The sequence below is a fragment of the Antechinus flavipes genome, chromosome 6, assembly GCF_016432865.1.
Source record: "Antechinus flavipes isolate AdamAnt ecotype Samford, QLD, Australia chromosome 6, AdamAnt_v2, whole genome shotgun sequence".
Classification (NCBI taxonomy): Eukaryota; Metazoa; Chordata; class Mammalia; order Dasyuromorphia; family Dasyuridae; genus Antechinus; species Antechinus flavipes.
In genome coordinates this window covers 199334849-199359462 of record NC_067403.1, presented here as the reverse complement: position 1 = coordinate 199359462, position 24614 = coordinate 199334849, and the positions used below count along the sequence as shown (strand labels likewise).

The 24614-nt window shown below is 37.1% G+C and overlaps 1 protein-coding gene across 1 annotated transcript in view; it reads right to left on the bottom strand.

Moving 5' to 3' along the window:
• DGKQ (diacylglycerol kinase theta) overlaps positions 1-24614 on the bottom strand; it is a 103271-nt gene that overhangs the window by 31193 nt on the left and 47464 nt on the right. The window contains exons 8-15 of the mRNA XM_051966284.1: positions 21912-22012; positions 17894-18123; positions 17060-17150; positions 15708-15762; positions 13593-13654; positions 9967-10117; positions 7116-7154; positions 3717-3832 (exon numbers count right to left, since the gene is read on the bottom strand). Of these exons, the coding sequence (XP_051822244.1) occupies positions 3717-3832; positions 7116-7154; positions 9967-10117; positions 13593-13654; positions 15708-15762; positions 17060-17150; positions 17894-18123; positions 21912-22012 (845 nt within the window). The remainder of the gene's footprint in view (positions 1-3716; positions 3833-7115; positions 7155-9966; positions 10118-13592; positions 13655-15707; positions 15763-17059; positions 17151-17893; positions 18124-21911; positions 22013-24614) is intronic.

Genomic DNA, 24614 nt, shown 5'->3' with positions numbered 1-24614 from the left:
ATCTATCAAAGAAGCTCGGCAATCATACCTATCACTTCTTTTGATGCTCTGGGATGTAGTTTTTCCAAGCCTGATATTTTGTGTTGATCATCCCTTTTGCCTCTGTATTCCCCTCACTTAGTGCCTGGCTTATAATAAGTACTTATTGACTGGTCGATCAAAAAAATATAGGGATTCACTTACAAATTTCCCATTGATTTTTGTCCTATCTTTCCAATTAAAAAATTACCTTCTTAGCAGAGAAAACAGAAACAAAATATAGAGTTCAGCAGCTCTACTTTCTCTTCATTATCCAATGTTATTCCATTCATTCTGAGCAATGAATAATTCTTTCCTTGCTTTGCCAATTTCAGTTCATTTTGAGTATTAGTACTTCAGATATTAAATGTGAAGTTCTGTACCATATTCAGGTAACATTATCTGTTCTTGATTCTATTTTCTGTACACATTTTTTATAACCACCCAATTGAATCAATGAGTTTTCTATGCATCCACACTGATCTCTTAAGACAATTCTCTTCAACAGAATTTTTTGCCTCCAGTTATTTTCTTCTAAGCTGAGTTCCCTTAAAGAATTTTAAGCCATGGAATGTATTCTTTCTCTGGACCTTTGAGATCTGCTCTCCAAAAATTTAGCGTATATGTCAGACCATGCCCAAATTTGCCCTCTTTTTCTATCACAAATACTAAGAAGGAATAGTCATTTTCCCTATGACTACCATCATTTCAACTCCAGTAACCAGTTTCTCCTTGTTGGTGAAAATTCTGGTTCAGAATAGTAGTTTTCCTCACAGGTTCCTCTTCCCTTTGAAGGTTAAAATTATTATTATCATATATATATATATATATATTTTTTTTTTGCTAAGGCAACTGGGGTTAAGTGACTTGCCCAGGTCACACAGCTAGGAAATGTTAAATGTCTGAGGCCAGAAGGTTAAAATTATTATGACAAACTAAGGAACTATTAGCTGTTTGCTTTGAGCAGAGAAAGCGTCAGCAAATGACTGGAGAACCGAAATCCTCTATCAGTAGTAGCTAACACACACTTCTCTTACTAAGTTTATCATCTCTTTCCTGAATTCAATTATTTCCTCATTCTGGGCAGGTGCTCTGTGGTTTACTCTAATGTGTGATGACAATACCATTTCTATTTCTAGTGTCAGTGACTCTCACTCACTCTCCATCACGCTTCCTGTTCCAGTTCCTGGATTTCCATACACACGCAGGTCAATGCTAGTCGCCTCCACTCAAATTCTCTTTTGCCAATGTTACACGGTTCCAACTGGAAAGGCCATTCCTTTGATATTGGTGATGTTAAATCTCCTTCCTTACAGCAAGATCTCTAGTTCATCTTATCTGTTTTGTATGTGAGTCTATAGATATTATATTTCTTGCTGGATCCTTTCTTTGGTCTTGTCTATTGGGAGTTATTGAACATTCCTAGCTACAGATATTCTTAGAAAGCTGTTCTCTATGCCATCTAGCTTGGTGGATCAATGCTGTTTCCCCCCACTTTCTGAGAAGGCTGAAGGCAAGCTCAATTTTGTAGGCTGAGAAGCGCCACCTGTTGGCCAGTTACAAAGGTATTCTCAAACAGTGGGCTGGTGCCTTCAAGATTATGGATGAAGAAAAGGGGAAACAGAGCAATTCAGTACAAAACAGACAAACGTCCCAGAGGCAATGCTTCCACATCTAACGAGGGACTGAGAAGACCTCTCAACTCCAAGCCATGTTCTTGTTAAGTCTCTGTAGCAGCCTGTTCCACCAACACGATAGGTTCATTCCTTTTCCTCTCCTTCAAGACCCAGCAAAAGATCTCACCTCCTCACAAAGCCTCCCCTGACTAAACCAGCCCACGGTCTCTTAATTCAGTACTTTTTGCACCAGATTTTTGGTAAGTATGTAAACACGCATACATGTTTGGATGAGGAATTAACTTTTCAGAAGAATTACAATCTATTAAGAAGATAGGATAATTAGGGATACGACATGATATAGCAGAAAGAGTCTCAGACCGGGGGTCAGGAGACCTGGATCCCATTTCCAACTTGCTATGTAACTTTGAAGGCATTTCTCTAAGTCTCAGTTCGCTCAGTTTGTTATAAGTCTCTATAACATGAGTAAGAATTCAAAATAAATATTAATGATCTGCTATGGGCTAAGTGCAGGAGACACAAAGATTTAAAAAAAAAAAAAAAGATTCAGTTCCTGCCCTAAAGAAGTTTCTATTCATCTAGGGAGTGGGGAGAGAAAACACATGCCCAATTTTCGGTGGCTTGTAGTGTCGGGGAACAAAAGAAAGATCCAGACACATAGCTCTAGGAAAATCCGAGCTGGGGAGAGAATACCTTCAGAAAGGAATGGAGAAGGAAACTGGGAAAGAATTCTCGGAGGACCAGCACCTGAGCTGAGCCTTGGAAGAAGAGAAGCTTTCTGAAAGACAGTGCTGAAGTCAGCAGTCTGGGGATGGGAGATGAATGCACAAAGCTGGAAAATGGCCATGCGGGGCCTGGTTTAGTTGGATTGTAGAGTTCACAAAAGAGAGGAATAGAAAATGATCCTAGAAAGGGAGCTTGACACCAGACTGTCCAGAGCCTTAAATGCCAGACAAAGGAGTTTTTATTTTAGATTCTAGACAATAGAGTCAACATAAGTTTCTAAATAGACTATACATTAGGAACTAAGTTCCTTTCCCAGCTATGGCATTCTATGATTTCTAGAAGGAAGCAATAGTGCCTTTCCCATCCCTGCCTCCCCAACAATGTGCACTAGGGAACAGTAAATACATGTTAACTGACACAAATGAACCTGGTTCTATGGTACCAGTCATGATATGGCTAATCACTGTGCAGAGAACCAAGAGAACATTGTACACAGCAACAACAAAATTATGTGATAATCAACTGTGATAGACTTGACTCTTTTCAATAATAAGAAGATCCAAGACAATTCCAATAGACTTGTCATGGAAAATGCTATCCACATCCAGAGAGAGAACTATGGAGGCTGAATATGGATCAAATCATAGTATTTTCACCTTTTTTTGCTGTTTTTATTTGTTTGCTTGATTTTTTTTCTTTCTTTCTTATGTTTTCCCCCGTTTGATCTGATTTTTTCTTGTGCAAGAATACAAATATGGAAATATTTTTAGAACTGCATATGTTTAACCTATATTGGATTGCTTGCTGTCTTAGGGAAGGAGAAGGGAGAGACAGAGGGAGAAAAATTTGGAACATAAGATTTTGCAAAGGTAAATGTTGAAAACTATCTTTTTTGCAAGTATTTGGAAAAATAAAATACTATTTTAAAAAATCATTGTGTAGAATTTTTCCATCAATAACCCTATCTCCCATTTGCACAGAACTTCACAATTTTCAAGGTTCTTTTTAACATCCATTTTATGTTTGCTCAAATCTATAATCAAATTAATTTGGATTACAATTAACTAATGACTTGACTTTCTGAATTTTGATCTCAGTTCATTGTTTTCAAAAATGGTGAGAGTCTAGCCTCTCCTGTCCTCTTGCTGACTTCCTCTTTTTTACCTCATATCTAACCACTTCCACAGGGAAGTGGAGAATTGTGGGGTTTAGCAGAAAAAACCATGATTTTGGAATCTGAGGATGATAGTTCAAATCCCAGCTCTGCCATTTTCTCCCTATGTCACCTGGAGGAAATCTCAAGCTCTCTGGGTCTAGGAGGAGCAGATACCTTACCATCACTTCAGGAACCACAATTCCAGTCAGCTGCTTATCTTGGACCACTGTATCCTTAATGAGCATATATATTCTCTCTGCCTCCGAAAAACAGGAGATGTTAAGTACAACGGCCCCTGAAATAAAAACAATTTGCTTTTATGTCTAATTAGTAACTCAAATAAAATCAGCAAAAACCTAAAAACTAATTAGGGAAAAGGGGAGAATCTTATACTGGAGACTTTCTACACACAATGTATACATATCTGCCAGTGGAGGGAAAATACCAATATAGACTCAACCATTTAAGCGCCTCTGGAATCAATTTGAACCTGGGTTCAAGATCTTGCTCAGCTACCTACTTGGGACTTGAACACAACTGTTCCTCTATGTTGGTCTCGTAACACTGGGAATGGGCTAAATGAGCTCTGGGTTCCCTATGATATTGACACCTCAATGGGTCCATAATCTGATCAATGTGATTATACCCTCCAAGGACCCAGATGAAAGTCCTCAATCCAGGTCCAAGGCCCAACTGGCTCTAAATTGAGCCTATAAATTCTTTCTGAGAATCAGGTGTTTACACCACAGATATATTTTCCACAAGAGAAGCATCTCCCCAAAAGGAGTGCATGAAAATAATAACTGGTGGGACAAGCTAGTAAGTGACCAGAAATGATATCCAGGAATGGATATCATGCCACGGAACAATCAATGGAAAAAATTTGGATGTTAAAAGACTTATTGTGATGACAGGGTGCAATGCAAGAGTGGGGGAAGCAAGAATGAAAGCTATCCTTTTAGTTTGCTTTTTCTAGTACTCTTAAACACTAACACGCCACCCCAACCATCTCATTTTATTTTATTTAAAATTTGCTTTCAAGCAAAATTTAGTGACTCTGACAGGAGTCTGGATGGCCAACAACTTAACTTCACTAACATCAGTTCTGATCTCTATTGCTATGATCACTCAGACAATATTCTCAGCTAAATAAGAGCTATTTTAAAGTATGTGAAGGTCAGTCTATTATATAGAAATAGAATTAGATTTCTTCTGTTTGGTCCCAGAAGGTAAAACTAGAAGTAATGGAGAAAAACTATAGAAAACAGATATTGGCTCAATATAGGGTATCCTCAAAGTCTTGGTATAGTTTTAAGCTTTCAAGGCTTAAAAGCAATTTGTCATATAGATTATCTTCAATATTACATTTATACATTATAATATAATGTTCATGATATTAATATATCATAAACATATTAATATGTAATATTAATATATATTTGTTTTAGTCATTAAAATGTTAAACTGCACTAAAACATTTGAGATGTAAAATAGCTTAAGAGAAATTACATATTAAGAAAATATAAATTAACATTAATATGTAAACTATTAAAGCTCAAAATATGTAAATATTTATATGATAAAAATAAATTACAACAACATTTAGGCTATTAGAGTTTAAAAAATATATATGTAATATTTATATGATAGAAATAAATTATAATATGCAATAATATTTAGGCTATTAAAGCTTAAAACTTCACTGGCTTTGGGAAAACTTTATTATAAGGAAAAATTTCTTAATAGTCAAAGTGGAATGAATAAACTCCCATAGGAAGGTAGCAAGTTTCCTATTGGTAGAAATTTGAGCAGTAGCTGGATGGTCACTTGCCACACACAGGGATAGATTGAATTAGAGACCTTTATGATTCCCTTCCATTTCTGAGTCTCACAGAAACTTCATATTGTATTACACTGGAGCCAGAAGGGACTTTTTCTGGGGTATTCAAATGGAGTCTCTGAACTTGTTTTTTTTTTTTTTTAAATACTTTGTTATAATAATTATTTCACTGTAATTGGTTTCCTTTTGAATCCCATGTATTATTTTTACTAATTTAAAAGCATTATTCTGCAAAGGGTGCCACAGGCTTCATTAGTCTGCTAAAGGGATGGTCCATAACAGTGGACCAGGCTTGGAGTCAAGAAGACCTCAGTTGAAAATTGACCTCACAAACTTACTAGCTGTGCAACTCTGGGCAAAGAAAGACTCAGTTTCCACAACTGTGAAGTAGGGATAATCCATTGTAGTCTTCATAAATCCTTCTTTCCTTTCTCTTCCTCTCTCCCTTCCTCTTCTTCTCTTCCTTCCTTCTTTCTCTCTTTTTCTTCCTTCTTTCCTTCCTTTCTCCCTCCCTCCATTCCTTCCTCCTTCCCTTTCTTCCATCCTTCCATTCTTTGTCCCTTTCTCCTTACATAAATGAAGAAACTTAGGCCCAGGGAATGGAAATGACTCAGTCAGGATCATATAGCTAATAAATAGGAGAACTAGACTTATGAACTCAAAGGTTTTATACTCTAGATCTGATGCTCTGTTCCTCTGCAAAGTTTCTCTTTCTTCCTCTTTGTCTTCATAATACTATTCAGCTCGTATGGAGTAATCCATCTTTTCCATTCTCTCCTATGATCCTTATAACATTCCCAGACTGTCAACAGGACGGCATGTAGCCTTACTCCCATTTTCAGAAAAAGGAACTGAGACTAAGAACAAAGGTGTTATTTGCTTGATCTCATAGAGAAAGTTAGATACAGAGGTGGAGCTAGAACCTCTATCTCCTGACTTCTGGTCTATATTCTTCCATTTTGCTGCACTACATGGGATTATATATAGAAGATATGAACAGACAGAAAAACTTGTGGGCTGGTAACAATATCCTTTGGGACCATGCATTTCCATCTCCATTTTTTATTCCTACTTTATAAGAAGCGTTTCAGAAGCAAATCTGAAAATGAATACATTTAACATCCTGAATAATTTTTACTAGCCACTCTGAATTCATGCTGTTTCTGTAGGAGATAGATCTAGCCAGAAAAGATTTATAAATTATTCAAGGTGGAGCTGAGAAGAATAATAATTCATTACATTTCACCTTAATTAGCAAAGCCATCATCTCACCTAGGGAGCACATTAAAGAAGACTAGTTGACATTTATAGAGTACTTTGTGGTTTGCACAGTTACATATTATGTCCCCTGACTCTCACAACAAAACAGTGAGTTAGGGAGTAAAAGTGCTATCTCCATTTTACAGTGGAGAAAATTGAGACTCAGAGGCTGAAGGGCTTTCTGAAGTTAGATGACTGTCATATGAGAGATTAAATTATAACGTGAGCCTTCTGGTTCTCAAATTCAAGGCTCTTTATCTTATGCCTTATACATATGTACAGTGTTAAGGCTGATGACTTTGCACAGTCCTGCTTCACTTAAATCCAATTTACTTGCAAGTCAAAGACATCTCCCTTCTGATCTTATTGGTCTTCTTTAAGAACAAAAGACAAACAATAACAATATAACAGACACAACAAATAGAAGCTATTTAACATATATGTTACATACATACACACACATAAATATTCTGCTTACCTTGACTTGCATAAACATGCGTTACCGTCACTAAATTTGCTGTAAAAATAAGAAACAAAAGTCAATTTTTCCAACTTTCAGCACCCATGAGGCTTTCCCAAACCCCTGAGACTGAAGTCCCATAAATTCAAACTATATCTTTAGTCAATCTTTCCCCTCATTTTCTGTCTCTGCAATGGAAATGGACCCATCTGCAACTTGACTAATGGGAGCTATGAAGGAGAAGAAATGGGCTCAATTAGGGGAACTCCAGAGCTGGAAGGGCTCTTCAAGACCATTTAGTTCAGCTTTTTCACTGTACAAATGTACCAAGAGAAGCCTGACTTGATCACCAGGCATCAAGGAAACGAAGGAATATTCCAATAACTGTGCTGGTATCTTACCTTCCTAACTAGACTGCAGGCTCCTTGACGGTAGAGACTGGGAGTGAAACTTCATATCCCAAACACTCAGTTTTTTAGTAAGTGCTTAATAAACATTTGTGAATTGACCAAGCCCACACAGTATGAGAGTACCAAGATGAAGTTCATGAAATGCGAACCAAAAAATTAGTTAATAATACAAAAATATCTTCCTAAAATGGGCCCAGGACATTAGATGTGGTCTGAGCAAGGTAGGAAGTGAACAGCTGGTATGCTCTCCTCCCTCATTCTAGCCACTCTTCCTCTATTAAAGCAGCCTAAGAGTAAGTATTTTTCGGCTGCCACGTCATGTTGTTCACTCTGTAAATTTTGCCATCTACTAAACTCCCCAGACATTTTTCCACACAATCTATTTTCTAAACCATCACCAACACCCAAAAAGGTAAGAATGCCTAACGGTTATTCCAGTTCTTCAAGGTCCCCCTTGCAGGAAGTCTTCCCTAATTATGACAGACAACAGAGACTTCCCTTCCAGACTACTGACAGCCCTTAGTCTGTGCATGCATTTTGTACATAAATTATACTCAGTTTTCAAAGTTGGTATATACTATCATGTAACAGTCTCTCTTCCAGGCTTAATCAGTCTTGTGGGCTAAAGGCAGACCTTTAATCTACTCCTTTTCTGTCTCCCCAAAACTTTGAGCTCCCCCAGATCAATCAATTAATTAACATGCATTTGTTAAGCACTTACTAAGTACATTATTAAGCACTATGTGGCAGGCACTGAGCTGGGCACCAGGGTTAAAAATGAAATAGTCACTAATCTCAAAGAGTTTACCTTCAACCAGAAGAAGCAACATTTATACATGTAGCCCTATACAGAATAAATACAAAGTAATGAAAGATAGTTTGGGGAATGAGGGCTTCATGTAGAAGACAGTCAAATTTTGAAGGAAATGAGAGATTTGCAGTTGGGATTGAGTATGGAGAGTCCTCCAGCAATGGTGGAAATTAGCAGTACAAAGGCTGGAAAACAGAGGTGACCACGTGAAAAAGCCAAGAAAATTGGCTAGATTACAAAATATAGGAGAGTAATGTCTGATAAAGCTGGAAATGTAGGCTGAAACTAGTTAGGATGGGCTTCTATTTGGTCTCCCCAAGACCATGACAGTCTCTGAGAGCAGGATCTGAGGAGTATGTTCCTTCAGTGTCCCTGATCCAGGGATCTGGGGAGGCTCCTGACTTTCTCATGGCTGGTTCCTCCTCAAGAGCAAGGTTAGAAATGGCAGCAATAAAATTCAGAGAAGATAATGGAGGGAATGTGGGAAAACTGGAACTAATACATTGTTAATGGAGTTGTGAACTGATCCAAACCATTCTGGAGAGTAATTTGGAATTATGCCCAAAGGGCTATCAAACTGTGCCTACCCTTTGATCCATCAGTGTTTCTACTGGGTTTATATCTCAGAGATCTTAAAGGAGGAAAGGGACCTGTATGTGCACGAATGTTTGTGGCAGCCCTGTTTGTAGTGGCCAGAAACTGGAAACTGAGTGGATGCCCAACGGTTGTGGAATGGCTGAATAAATTGTGGTATATGAATGTTATGGAATATTATTGTTCTGGAAGAAATGACCAGCAAGATGATTTCAGAGAGGCCTGGAGAGACTTATGGGAACTGATGCTGAGTGAAATGAGTAGAACACCAAGAGTACTGTGCACAGCAACAAGAAGATTATGTGATAATCAATTATGATGGACTTGGCTCTTTTCAACAATGAGGTGATTCAGGCCAGTTCCAATAGACTTGTGATGGAGAGAACCATCTGCATCCAGAGAGAAGATTGTAGGGACTGAGTGTGGATCACAACATAGCATTTTCACCTTTTTTGTTGTTTTTTGCTTGCTTGGTTTTTTTTCCTCTCTTCTTTCCCTTTTTGATCTGATTTTTCTTGTGCAGCATGGTAAATGTGGAAATAAGTTTAGGAAAATTGCACATTTAAACCTATATTGGATTACTGACTGTCTAGGAGAAGAGAAAGGTAGGGAGGGAGAAAATTAGGGAACACAAGGTTTTGAAAGATGAAATGTTGAATATATGGGACTACCTGCCATCTAAGGGAGAAGGTGGGGGAAAGAAGGGGAAGAGTTGTAACAGAAAGTTTTGCAAGAGTCAATGTTGAAAAATTACCCACGCATATGTTTTGTATATAAAAAGCTATAATAAAAAATAAAAACATCCTTACTACCCCCAAAAGAGTAAATGTTGAAAATTATCTTTGCATGCATTTTGAAAAATAAAAAATGATTATAAAAAAATAAAATTCAGAGAAATAGAGAGAGAGAGAGAAAGAAATGAGAACAGGGAAAAAGAAGCTGCTCAGAAAATTCTTAAATGGTCAACCAAAGGAAACCAAAATGGCAAGGGAACAGGCAAAGATAATTTCTTTAAGAAAAAGATGGTTTGGGAGATTTGTTTTCTTTTACTCACTTTTGATAGCCAAATTCTCCTTTAGGATATGGGTATATTCCTCAGCAGAGAGCTGGGGGGGCAGGCCTCCAACAAACAGGCTCACTTGTGTGGTAGCATCCCCATTTTCTACCACATAAAATCTTGTTTGGTTCATTTGACGTATGGAAGTCTGGAAATAAGGAAACGTGGTAGTGAACCCAAGGTGCTTGGGGATAGTGACAGGATTATCATGAACAAAGAAAATCACCAGTTTGGGTTGGCAGTCAATATGACCAAAGAACTATTCAATGTGGGGTAGAGGTGGGGAAAGCCTGATCTAGCGCTCAAGAGATCTGAATTCTGAATTCTAATTTAATTCTTTCACTAATTTTCTCCGTGACTTTGGGAAAAATACTTCCTGCCATTAGGTTTTAGTTTTAATGTTCCTATAAGGAGAGATCTGAACTAAATAATCACTAAGGTGCCTCTTGGCTCCAACAGCCTCTGATTCTAGATGAGAACTAAGCAGAGAGACAGAAGAGCCACTCAGATTGTGAAGAGAGAGAATGGGAAAGAGGAAAAAAAAAATAAACCAAGAGGACAAAAGACTTGCCATAGTTAGAGGAAGTAGAGCGTCCCCAAATAACCTGAATCCATAATGCCTTAAAAGCGGGCCAGAATGGTGAGCAAAATCTCAGAATTTTACAAGCATAAAAGTGAATTCCTGGATAAAAGCTGAGAAAAAAACTTCAGAGGATTCACTGAGTTCCTCTCTATTTTACAGAAGTGGAAATTGAGGCCCAAGAAGGTCACAGGATCTGCTATATGCCATGATCCTCTTGTCCCTAAATCCAGGACACTTTTCATTACACTGGAAATTTATATACTTGGACTCAGAAAATCAGCTACCTAAGTATGGAATGGGAACAGTCTGTCTAGAGAATAGTTTGTGAAGGAAAAAAAAAAAAGATCTAGGGGGATTTAGTAGCCTCTAAAACTTAACTGCAGTGAACAGTGTGACATGGCAGCCAAAATCCCTCAATCTCAGATTGTATTAATAGAGGAAGAGGGGCTAAAAGGAGAGGAGATCTATTTTTGTCCACCTGCATTTTTGATTCCCTTCACAGGCTAATTGTACACTATTTCAAAGTCCGACTCTTTTTATACAGCAAAATAACTGTTTGGACATGTATACATATATTGCATTTAATTTATACTTTAACATATTTAACATGTATTGGTCAACCTGCCATCTGGGGGAAGAGGTGGGGGGAGGAAAAAATTGGACAAAAGGATTTGCAACTATCAATGCTGAAAAATTACCTATGCATGTATCTTGTAAACAAAAAGCTATAATAAAAAATAAAATAAAATAAAATAAAAAATAAAAGAAGAGAGTCCCAACTGATTCCCTGAGTTAGACCATATCTACAACACTGTAAACAGTTCTGGGCCCATTTTAGGAAGGTTTTTGACAGAGTCAGAGGAGGACAGCCTGAATAACATAAGGACCAAGTAACAGGTCATTCAAGCATCTGGTGAAAAAACTATACATGTTTGGCCTGGAGCAGGGAAGGCTCAAGGGCAACATAACAGCTGTCCTCCAATATCATAGACAAGAAAAAGGGATTAGATGTGTTCTCTCTGACCCCACAAGGTCAAAATAGGAGCTAGGAATAGCAATCTCAAGAAACAGATTTAAGCTCTAAATGAGGAAAAATTTCCCTACATTGAGACCTTCCTAAAAGTAGAATGGACAGGTAGTGAGCCTCTCATCACTGGAGGTCTTCAAGCACTGGCTAGATTAGCACTTACAGAACAGATTAATGATTTAGTTAGCACATGGATCAGATGGCCTTTGAAGTTTCCTCCATCTCTGAGATCTTGTGTTCTATGAACCGTACATAACCGTCCCCACTGTCTGATGTACTTTGAACAAGCCACAAGAGATCAGAGCACCACAGACTCATGGGATCTCAGAGAGAAAGGGCAGCCTAAGGCATAATCTGAGTTTTTCTACTAAGAAAAGAAAGTCTCTGAGAAGCAAAATCAATTGCCTAAGGTCACACAGGAAGCTAGGGCCAACACCCATCATGCAAAGCAGGTCTCCTGATGACTAGACCAGGGCTTTTCTCTATTGTACCAGCCCTACATATTATTATTATGTACACAATATTATATCATGCATATATACACAGGTGCACATGTATTACATATATGTGTGTGAATATACATAAGATACATTTGTATATATATAAGGATGTGTGTGTGTGTGTGTGTGTGTGTGTGTGTGTGTGTGTGTGTGTGTGAACTTTATGGGTTAACAAGGAAAAAACCACTTTTGCTAACTTTTCCTTTCCTTTCCCTTTAAAATTCCATAGAACTTTTTTTCCTTTGGTAATGTATAATTTTTTTTGAAACTTCTTTCTTTACAACACAACTAATATGGAAGCATGTTTTACATGATTGCAAATATATAATCTAGATAAAATGGCTTACTTAGGGGAAGGAAAAGTAGGAAGGGAAAAAATATGGAACTCAAAATTTTATAAAAAAGCAATATTAGAAATTTGTCTTTACATGTAATTGGAAAAAATAAAATATTCTTAAATTTTTTCCTTCTTTCCCTTTAAAATCCTGCAGCATTTTTTTTCCTTTTGTAAAGTATACTTTTTGGGGGAAACTTTCTTTTTTTACATGACTAATATGAAAATATGTTTTACATGAATTGCACATATATAACCTATATAAAATTGCTTTCTGTTTTAGGGGGAAGAAAAGTTGGGAGGGAGAACATTTGGAACTCAAAATTTTATAAAAAGGAATGTTAAAAAAATTAGTCTTTACATGTACTTGTTCATGTTCACCCTTTTCATTTTTGATACTAACAATTTGATTTCCTTCTGTCCTTTTTCTAATCAAATTAACTAAAGGTTTACCTATTTTGTTTTTTTTTTTTTTTTCATAAAACCAACTCTTAGTTTTGTTTATTAGATCAATAAGTTTTTTTACTTTCAATTTTATTAATCTCTCTTTTTATTTTCAGAATTTCAAATTTGGTATCTAATTGGGGGTTTTATTTGTTCTTTTTCTAACTTTTTTAGTTGCACACCCAAATCACTGATCTTTCTCTTCATTTTATGCATCTAGAGATATAAAACTTCCCCTAAGAACTGCTTTGGCTGCATCCCATAAATTTTTGATATGTTGTCTCATTATTGTCATTCTCTTGGATGAAATTATCAGTTGTGTCTATGATTTATTGTCTCACTCACTTATTCTTTAGAATCAGATTATTTAGTTTCCAATTAAATTTTGACCTATTTCCCCCTAGCCCTTTATTACATGTAATTGGGGAAAAAATACTATTAAAAATAAAATAAAATCCCATAATATGAAAGTGGGAAGGAATACTTGCAGCAAATACTTGCTAACAAAGTAAAAGTGGAATATTTCCTAAGGAACATGGTTAGGAAGAAGTCCCTTTAGAAATTCCAAAGGTTAAGATCCTCCTGGGCCCAGAAGATTGTTTTTAGTGAGAAAACCACTAAAAACTCTACCACAGCCCCCAGTTTTGCTTTGGACCCGTGCTCAAAGTCTATTCAGTACAATTCTCCATTCCCCAAGGAATACAACAGAAAGTTCATGAATCAGCAATTAATTACCTTTCGGATGTCTCTAAGTCTGTTGAGAATTAATTCCTCATCAGTCAGTGTCATTCGTTGAACTAAAAGGATTAAAAAGACATTAAGAGGAGTTGAAGGATCATCGAGTTTGAAGACAAAATAGACTTCTGCTTAAAACAATCAACTGTTTTTTGTTTTTGTTTGTTTGTTTTTTGCATTTTTCATTTGGAAATATTCCTACTGAAAAAGGCTGCTGGGGTCTACTGGACATCTATGCACATGTCTGGGCTCAGTTTAAAAAGTGAACCATTTGACATATACAAAATCCAGCAGTCCCAGTGTGGGGGACTTAGAAGATGAAAGAAGAGTTTGTGTAAAGAGGGATGCTTGAGAACAAAGACTGTCACAGCTAAGATCTTTTCATTTCAATTCATAAATATACCACAAGGTGCTGACCTAGGTACCAGACATGCAAAGCTGGAAAACAAAGCATTTCCTGCCTTGGAAGAACTTAAAATTCTACTATACTTGCCTGCAATATGCTTTTTTTTTTTTTTTTTTTGCTCCTGCATACAACACATTTCTTTGTGCACGCACGCACACACACACACACACACACACACACACACACACACATTCTCAACATACTCCTAAAAATGTATACAAGTACAAAGTAGACACAGAGCAATATACAGTTATTTCAAGGAGGGGATAGAAAAGGAAGGAGACAGAATGTCAGATAGTCAGGCAGACTTGGGGACCCAGGTAAAACATTCATCTTGGATTGTTGTGAATCCCAGCTCTCTGTTTCCCTCAGCATCTAGTAAAGCTTTTGTACCAAGTTGGTGCTTAATAAAGGTTTTGTTGAACTAAAGGAATTGAGAGGAATTGGAGTCACTGGGACAACATGGGCCGATAATAATGGTGATGTTAGGAAAAGCAAATTCCAATGTGGTGATTTACAGTAGAGATGTCAAATTTGAGACCACAAAACTCCTAAGGAGGACCTGAACCATGTTAAAATATAGTTGAGAAATGTTTTAACAAAATAAACAAAAATATAACCCAGCATTATTAGATAATATTAATTTGGGTTTTCTAAATCAATATATGGCCACTAGGGATCCTTATGTACAGTTTAGCAGTTTAATTAATTAGTTTAATTTTGAGTTTTTCCCCATCTCAGAATGGGATCAGAGGAAAAATTATCAGCTCCATTTAACTGATAGTAAAACTAAGACTCAATGATGAGTTTGTTGTCTAGTGTTAGGCAAGTGAATAAGCAGCAAAGTGAGATATTAAATCTAGAAATCATAAGAATGACAAATGAAAGCAGTTTTAGGGATGTACAGGGAGGAAACTGAGGCCTGCAGAAAGGAAGAATATGACCAGTTCAAACAGCCACTAAGTGGAGAAGCAGATGCCTGGGGTTCTTTTAACACCACAGCTGCTCTGGCCTAAATGAGCTGTTGGGTGGGATCCTGGCAAATTAGTTTCATGGTTCAGGAGGATATTTAAGAACAACTGAGTTTTCTCCTAAACCTCTGACCTAGGCCCCCTCAAGGCTCAAAAAAGTCCATCAAGAGATGTTGCTGTAGTTGACTTTAGGTCTAAGAGTTTTTAATCTCAGATTCTAAGACCTTGCGCACCTTACATCATGGTCAGGTAAATAAGACCCCTCAAGAGACAACCCTGGGAAACAGACACATAAGGGAAGCCCCTCCAGATAGCCAGGCTCCCCAGGGCCACATTACATTGCCACAATCAGGGTTCGGTTCTTTTCCTTTATGTTGACGCACTCAGCTCCAAGTATAAATGCTACTTTGGAGAGCATCAGCCCTTGGCTCTGGGGTCCTTCCATTTTTATCTGCTGCTTATTTACAAGCCCCAGGTAGGAAATAATCTGGTACTCTCTTTAAACTATTGGCAACAGAAGTTGCTTTCCTCCCCCCATCTTTCCAGAGAATCATGATAAGAGAGAATAGGAAATCTTAGCAAGAAGAGTCTGCCCAAATCTATTGGGCCTAGCATAATAAAATTAATTACAATAGATAATATAATAGCATAATAAATAATAGTATAATAAAAAATTATTGACTATCCCATCCTTTTAGGGCTTATTCCCTCAGGGTTGAGCCCCAGTCCCCATCTTACCTTGCTTACTGCCCATGAGCACCTCCACCAATCGGAAATTCTTGAGACTTTCTGCCTGCCAAGGATTAGATAAAAACATTTCATTAAGTTTTTGCCAAAGCCAAAATACCTTGTCCGTGTGATGGTTTCTAACAGTTACTCTATCCCTCATTCTAATAATCAATTTTCCAAACAGAAAGCAAAAGATCCAAAAGAAGTTTTCAAACAAACCCAGGAAAAGGATTTAAAGACCGACAGGACTCAAATCCAGGAAAAAGCACTTGAAAACTAATAATATCTCAGAATATCAAAGCAAGAAGGGAACTTAAAAGCTGTGTAGTCAGTCCAACACTCTAATTTCATAGATGACAAACCTCATGTCCAAAGAAGGAAAGGTATTTATTCAAGACAATACAGATAATAAAAGGCAGAACTAAAGCCAAAACCTAATCATTCTGATTCTAACTCAAGTGCTCTCTCTACCATATTGTGCATCTTCTGGATCTGCCCAAAGACACCTAATTACAACATAACTTAGTACAGCTGTCTTCGGTTATTGTCTTCTAGTATTTCCTGCCTAGTGATAACTCAATATGATGAGGTCAAAGTATGATCTACTGGATTGGGAGCTCTGAAAGGGAAACATTTTGTCTTTTTCAAATCTATAATAGAAGGTTCGTAGAATTGAGAATAGGCAGGTAGATTGCTGTACTTGGAGTCATAAGTCACAAATTCAAATCCTGCCTAGGAAACTTCTTATTGTGTGATCATGGCCAAGTCATCTTATGTTCACTCTCCTCATCTACAAATGGAAAATCTTCCATATTTACTTTTGTTGCAAGCATTCTGTTAACTTCAAAAGGTTATATCTGTATCTGTCATGGTGGTTATTATTCTGGACCTTTATTTTAAAAAGGAGAAAACTAAGAGCTAATAAAGTGGTAGAATTAGGACTGAATTAGGTCCTTAGACTCCAATCTAGAGTGTTCTTTCTAGTTACATCATGCTTTTACCCAGCATAGCTGAGAGCCTGAAGATGGTAAGCTCTTAAGAAAAATTTGCTCTGATAAATGTGAAATAAGTTTAGAAAATGGCACATGATAACCGTATCAGATTGCTCATTGTCTTGGGGAGGGGAAGGGAGGAAAAAAGGAAGAACTTTGCAAAGGTGAATGTGGAAAACTATCTTTGCATGTATTTGGAAAAATAAAATACTATTAAAAAAGAAAAAAGTTTGCTGAATGATTAACTAACTGTTGTACCAAATATAAGAGGATAACTTCAGGAAAACCTGTAGGAGAGAGGAGCCTGAGAATCATCCCAAAAAGGAAACATCCCTTAAATTTCAGAGAAGTCAGAGTCTTACTGTTTACCTGTCGCCCCAGCAACGGGAGGACTTCTTTCATCACTGTCTGAGCGGTGCTTTCTTTGTCGATTCGGATGGAGACATAAGCCATTCCAACCCTGGAGGGAAAAAGGATCCCTAAGTGGCTGAAATATCTCAACAGGCTCCTTAGATCTCTTGGGAAAGGGAAAGTGCCTGTCTGGGCTATATTCGTGTAAAGGCTGTATATAATGCAGGATGTACAGGGAGTCAAAGGAGTGAGAGCCAGTTTCCCACAGGGGTCAATAACAGGGTTCACATATTCCTAGCCATTTCAGTACAAAGGGCCTCATCCAAAAATATGCTGGAGTCAACTCAAACCAGCTCACAAGAGACAGTTGTTAAATTTTCAGCCTGAGCATTTATGTCAGATATTGGCAAATACTACAAATCAGAGCGTGACTTACTTTTTTTTTTTTTTCTGGCTGATTAGACTTATGAAAGTGATGGAAAAAAATGTTATTAATGCCAACTAAATTCAGAAGTGTATTACATGTACATTTTTCCCCCAGAGAGCTAGTTTTTAAATATTTACTAGCACCCTAGTGGACTTATCCCTGTTTTAAGTGGAGAAACCAATCAGCTCCATTTGGATCCGGGTAACAAATCCATTCAATCAATACCCACAAATTCTGGTTGTAAACAGATGGCTACAGCCTCCAGATTCCTTAACCAGGAATGATCTTCCTTACTTTGATACCTCACTAATATAATTAATGGAGATGAAACACGGTCTAGTGAACAGTTTTCCTTCTTTGTAGTCAGCAAATCCTGACTTTCTCGCCCTGACTTCAATCCCATGCATTAGGTGCCCTTCACTCACTTTAGCCAAGCTGGGTAAATTTTTATAACTTCATGATCCTTGGGCTTAGCATGGATGATCCAGGCTTCGGGAATGGACTCTCTGAATACGGAGGGGAGGCTAGTGCTACTGGAATCCTCTGGGCCTCCGTTTTTGTGAGTTGTCCAATCAGCCATGGCCTGCTGAGCCAGCGTCTGGAGCTCAAAGTCTCGGTGGTCCTCATTAATGTAATAAGCCCTTAAAGCTGCCTCCTGCAAAACCAGAAGAGGAGGCAGTTAGTCATTTCTTTAGAAATTAATTAATTAGTTAACTAATTGAACTGTATGTTTTTCTTGACCCTCGAATAACTAACTTGCTTTTTCTATAGTAATTCACCAATTTGTTTAAAATAATGTTTTTATTTTTTCTCAGCTATCTGTAAAAACAATTTTAACATTTTTTGTTTTCGAATTCCAAATTCCCTCTCGTCACCTCCTTCTTCCTTGAGAAGACAAACATATGGATAGAGATTATACATATGCAGTTACACAAAACATATTTTTTGTTAGTCATTAGACATGTTGCAAAAGAAAACATATCAAAAACAAAAACCTCAAGAAAAATAAAATTTTAAAAAGTATTCTTCATGGATATCTTTGATAAAGAGAAGATCTAATTCAATTCCAATTGATCAATGATGGACAAAATCAGCTACACCCAGAAAAGGAACACTGGGAAATGAATGTGGACTACTTGCATTTTTGTTTTTCTTCCCAGGTTATTTTTACCTTCTGAATCCAATTCTTCTTGTGCAACAAGAGAACTGTATGGTTCTGCACACATTTATTATATCTAGGATATACTATAACGTATTTAACATATATCAGACTGCTTGCCATCTAGGGGAGGAGGTAGAGAGAGGGAAGGGAAAAGTTGGAACAGAAGTGAGTGCAAGGACAATGTTGTAAAAATCACCCAGGCATGTGTTATGTCAATAAAAAGCTATAATTAATAAATAAATAATAAAAATATTTTTAAAAAAGTATTCTTCAAGAAAGAAATATAATATTAAGTTTTTGAAATACTTAAAGGATGACTCAATGGATGTAGGAAAGTCCCAAGCCTCTGTATGAACCTTTTTTCCTTCTCTAATGATCTCTTGGTGATCTCATCAGCTCTCGTGAAGTGCATCTCTCTGTGAATCTATATATCTAGTCCTCAGTTCTCTCTTGATCTTCAGTCCCATACAGCCAACCACTGAACATTTTCTATTTCATTTCCAGAAGGGAGCTTGAATTCATTTTGTCCAAAACACTATTTGTTGAACTTCCACCACAAATCCACTCCTCTTTGGAAGCTTCCAATTTCTGTCAAGGACACCACCATACTTCCAGTCATCCTGATTTGCAGTTCTCCCTCTGTCTCTATATTTTTCTCCCTCCTTTCCTTCTTCCAAAGCTAGTAGGCAGTTTGAAAGAATTTATACATGTTGATCATCACACAATATTGCTGATGCAGTAGGTACAATGTTTTCCTGGTTCTGGAGCTTACATTTTTATTGAGAAAAACAACATACACATATAAGATTCAGGATATAAAATGATTTTGAAATGAAATATTATTAACAGCTGGGAGAGGAGTCAAGTTCTCCCTCTGCCTCCTTCCTCACATCGATCAGCTGCCAAGTCTTATCCATTCCTCTGTAACATCCTTTCCTCTCTATACATGGGACTACCACCTTGGTTCAAGTTCCCATCACTTCCTACCTAACTTACAGTACCTGTTTTCCTTGCCCCAAGTCTCTGCCCTCCATAATTCATCTTCCTACCAGCGATATTCCCCAAACATAAGTTACTTTCCTATCTTGAAAAGTTCTAGGGACCATGACTCTAGGATAAACTACAAACTCCTCTGCTTGTCATTCAATGTCCTTTATAGTCTGATTCCAGCTGAACTTTTCAAGTCTTATGACCTACCATTCCCCTTTCCAGTTAGGTGATGCAACAGACTGAGGGCTAGACCTGGAGCCAGGAAGGCTCGCGTTCAAGTCAATTTAACCTTAGACACTGACCTTAGGCAAGTCACTTAACCACTACATGTCTCAGTTTCCCTTTCTGTAAAATGGGGATAATAATTTCTCTTACCTTCTAAGTTTGTTGTTGAGACATTTGTAAAATACTTTGTAAATCTTACATGCACTATATTCTGGCCAAATTTTATTACCTGCTATCCCTCATGAATAAGATCTCATCTTCTCACACTGCCTTTGCACAGGCTGTCCCTTATGCCTGGAATACACTCTTTACCTCATTTCACACAATGCTTATCTTTCGTAATAGTTCAAGTCAAACGCTACTTATGTATGGACCATTCTTGACACCCCCCTCCCATCTGCTAGTACTATCTCATTTCAAAATCATTTTATATCCTGAATCTTATACATGTATATGTCGTTTTTCTCAATAAAAATGTAAGTGCCAGAACCAGGAAAACATTGTATACAGCATCAGCAGCATTCTGTGATGATCAACATGTATAAACTGCCTACAAGCTTTGGAAGAGGGAAAGGAAGGAGAAAAAGGTAGAATTCAAAATCTTGTAAAAATGAGTGTTAAAATTGTTTTGCCATTACATTTATGTATACATATTTGTGCGTGTATATGTGTATATACTCCATCTTTCATAATGAGATACTTAATGTAGTTTGATGTAATTTCATATGAATTTCTCCTAATCACTCTATTTTCAGTTAATATTATTGAACAATGTTGGTTTTGTGAATTTATCATTGACTATTTGGAACTATTTTTTAATTTTAATTTTTTTGAGAATTGATCCTAAATGTGTTTAAATTTTCATACTATCTGGAAACAGAGAAATATGACTTCCTTTTTGAAAAAAAAATTAAAAATTTTTTTGAAAAGTAACTGGGGAGAAAAATAAAATGTTATTGATTAAGAAGAATGTAAGTTCCATGAATTCAGATACTTTCTCATGTTTGTTTTTGTATTCTCAGGAATAAGCACAGTGCCTGGCACCCAGAAGGTGCTTAATAAATGTTTGGTGGATTTAAAACTATGTATCTTAATCTATCAAATTTCTGACCTGGCCAAAGAGATCAAAGAATGAAGAAAAGGACACAGTTTACAAAAATATTTTAGCAGCTCTTTTTGTGTTGACAAAGAATTGGAAACTGAGTGGATGTCCAGCAAGTAGAGGATGACTAAACAAGTTATGGCCATTTATTAAATGACTAAACTGAATAGTCTCCTAATTGGTCTGTTTCTCTAATCCATTTTCGTTGACATCATAACATTCTTTATACATAAATCTAAGCATATCACAATTCTGTTAAAACCCTTCAGAGGTTCCAGATTGATGCTAGGAAAAAATAAAAATTCTTCTGCTTTTCCATTACCTGGTTCCCATTTATCTTTCTAGCCGGTAATTTATATTCTATACTCCCAACAAACTGGAATCCAGGGCCATCTCCAGTCATCCTGATCCATATCTTACCACTGGACTCAGGTGGCTCTGGAGGGGAAAGTGAGGCAGGTGACCTTGCACAGACCTCCCTCACTCAAACCCAATTCACTTACATGTCAGAGCATCACCTCCCTAATGTTATGGTCCTCTTGGAGAATGAGGACAAGCAACAATGACCATCCCTTAACACTTCATGCCCAATCTATCGTCCATACCTGTAACACTCTTCTTACAATCTCTTCCTCACACTCTTTGTTTCAAGGCTCAACCTTTTACAAAGCATTCCCAAAAGTTCCCCAAGTGTTACTTCACTTCTTCTTCAACTTAACTGTGAACTACAGTAATAATGTATCCTCCCCTGTCCTCAGTAAAATTGTTTCTCAATATCAGGAATTATTTTCTGAGTGTCTTATATCGAGAAGTTATTTAATAAATGTCTACTCAATTGAACAGCAGAGACAGAACAGTGAAGATTAAATAGACTGGCCTAGAATCACCTGTCTGCAGCTCCTTTGGGGGCTAGAAATTGGGGGCTGATCCATCCCCTGCCATCTGAGACTGTACTGTCCCTTACCACAACTTCCCCTGTCTTTGCTATCCTGGGAATGGTGATCAGCCGGAACTGGTTACGTTTCACAGCATCGTTTCCATCAAAGATCTTCAGGGTTTGTCTGCCTAAGAGGAAAAAGAGAAAAAAAAATTATTTTTGCTCATTATTATATTTTTTAAATTAAGGCTTTTTATTTTCAAAAACACATGCATAGATAATTTTTCAACACTGACCCTTGCAAAACTTTGTTCCAAATTTTCCCTTCCTTCCTCTCATCCCTTCCCCTAGATAGAAAGAAATCTAATATATGTTAAATATGTTAAGATACATGTTAAATCCAACATATGTATATATATTTATACAGTTATCTTGCTGTACAAGAAAAATCAGATCAAAAAGGAAAAAAATGAGAAAGAAAACAAAGTGCAAGCAAACTACAACAAAAAAAGTGAAAATGCTATGTTGTGATCTCCAAAGAGAAAAATTTTTAAAGCTGAGACAAAGAGAAAAAAAAATCAGAATCAGGCCCCAACCAGAGCCTTACTCTGGTTACAAAGTAATCCTTGGCATGGATCTGATCAAGGCCTGATATAGTTTCTTGCTGACCTCTGACTTTAGGCCCAGACCGTTCTCTGATCCAAACCTAGACTGACCCTCAGAATCCCACAGGAAAACATAGGCTAAATCCATTACACTTAGTAGCACAGGGATTACCAAAAAAAATATAAAGAAAAGGGCACACCTTCCATATTGTATTTCCTTGGTTGGCAGTTCTTTATAAGGCGTTTGGGTGGCAGCTGCTTTTTACTGTAGGCTAGGAATATGGTTTTTAACAATGTCTTAATACTTTGAAATTTATAAGGCTCATTTATAATTATATGAAAAAATGCTCTAAATCACTATTGATCAGAGAAATGCAAATTAAAACAACTCTGAGGTACCACTACATACCTGTCAGATTGGTTAAGATTAACAGGAAAAGATAATGACAAATGTTGGAGAGGATGTGGGAAAACTGGGACACTGATACATTGTTGGTGGAGTTGTGAACAGATCTACTCATTCTGGAGAGCCCAAAGGGCTATCAAACTGTGCATACCTTTTGAACCAGCAGTGCTATTACAGGGTCTGTACCCCAAGGAAATCATAAAGGAGGGAAAAGGATCTACATGTGCAAAAAAAAATATTTGTAGCAGCTTTTTGTGATAGCAAAGAGTTAGAAAAGGAGTGAATGTTCATCAATTGGGGCTGAACAAACTACAATACACGAAGCTAATGGAATATTATTGATGGAATATTATTGTTTTATAAAAAATGTTGAACAAATATTATTGATTATGGTTTATTATTGGATTATGGATTATGGAAAGGCCTGGAAGGATTTACATGAGCTGATGCTAATCAATATAAGCAGAATCAGGAATAAATTGTAAACAATAACAACAAGAATGTATGATGATCAACTATGAAAGGTATCTCAGTAGTTCAGTGATCCAAAGCAATTCCAATAGTCTTTGGACAGAAAATGCCATCTGCATCCAGAATAAGATCTAAGGACAACACATGCTATGTTCACTTCTTTTTTCTGCTTTTTAATCTTTCCCATTCTTTTCCCCTTTTGCTCTGATTTTTCTCTCCCAACATGATTCATAAAATAATGTGTATTAAAAATAAACTTAAAAAAAAAAAAGAAATTTAAAAGGATCTCAGTGATGTGGGTGTTCCCTTCCTCCAACTGTGTAAATTGCAATCCATCCTTGTCTGTTTGTCCTTGGGCCCTGTTCCTTTTAGATTCCTCCATATTTAATAAATCCCACAGAGAACCTAGCCAGCATGCTAGGAGTCTTCTTTTGGGGCTCTTTCCACAGATAGTTAAATGCAACAGTTTACTAACACCAACTGTGGATCTCTCTGTTACTCTTTTTACGCCTAGCAATTTTGATTACCTGTAATAAAGAACTAAGGAGGGAATTAGTAATCGCAGCTGTAATTTCATGGTTATGGAGAACTCTCAGGCAAGAAAACACTCTCTAATGAGATACGCTGACACCTCCTTTTTGTCTTATATCTCACAGAGGTGTCTAGAATCCCCAGAGGTGACCTGATTTACCCAGACTTTGCATCCAGAGCCCTTGGCTTCAAACTTGGCTCTGTGACCATTACATAATGCTATCTCTAATAATAATGATGATGACGATGATAATGGTAAGAGCTGACATTTACATAGTATTCTAAGGTTGGCAAAGTACTTTACATGCAGCATTCATTTGGTCCTAGAGAGGAAAGGACTATATAACCATTATTATTGTTTGTTTTAGAGGTAGAGCTAGGAGCAGACAGGGTGCTGAGCTTGGAAGCAGGAAGATGAGCATTGATTAAGTGTTTACTTAATCAATGGTATTGTGCTGGGTTACAAACATGATTCCTGAAATGTCAGCCTGAATTTGTATTTTATCCTGTAATTAAGATGAAATGGTCAGAGGTGCCTGAGCAAGGGAATGCCATGGTTAAATCTGAGCTGGAGGAAGATTACAATGGCCTTCACTTGCAATGCAGCCCAAATCTATTCATTCAAGCTGCTCATTTAAACCTGTAGCCGGTTCTAACAACTGCTGTTCTCCGTTTATCTGGAGAGGATTATTCCTTTTGGCTAAAATGATTCCTGCAGTTAGAGAATATGAGACCAAGAAAAAACTCCCAGTATGCTTGAGATTCTAAGTGTGCTGA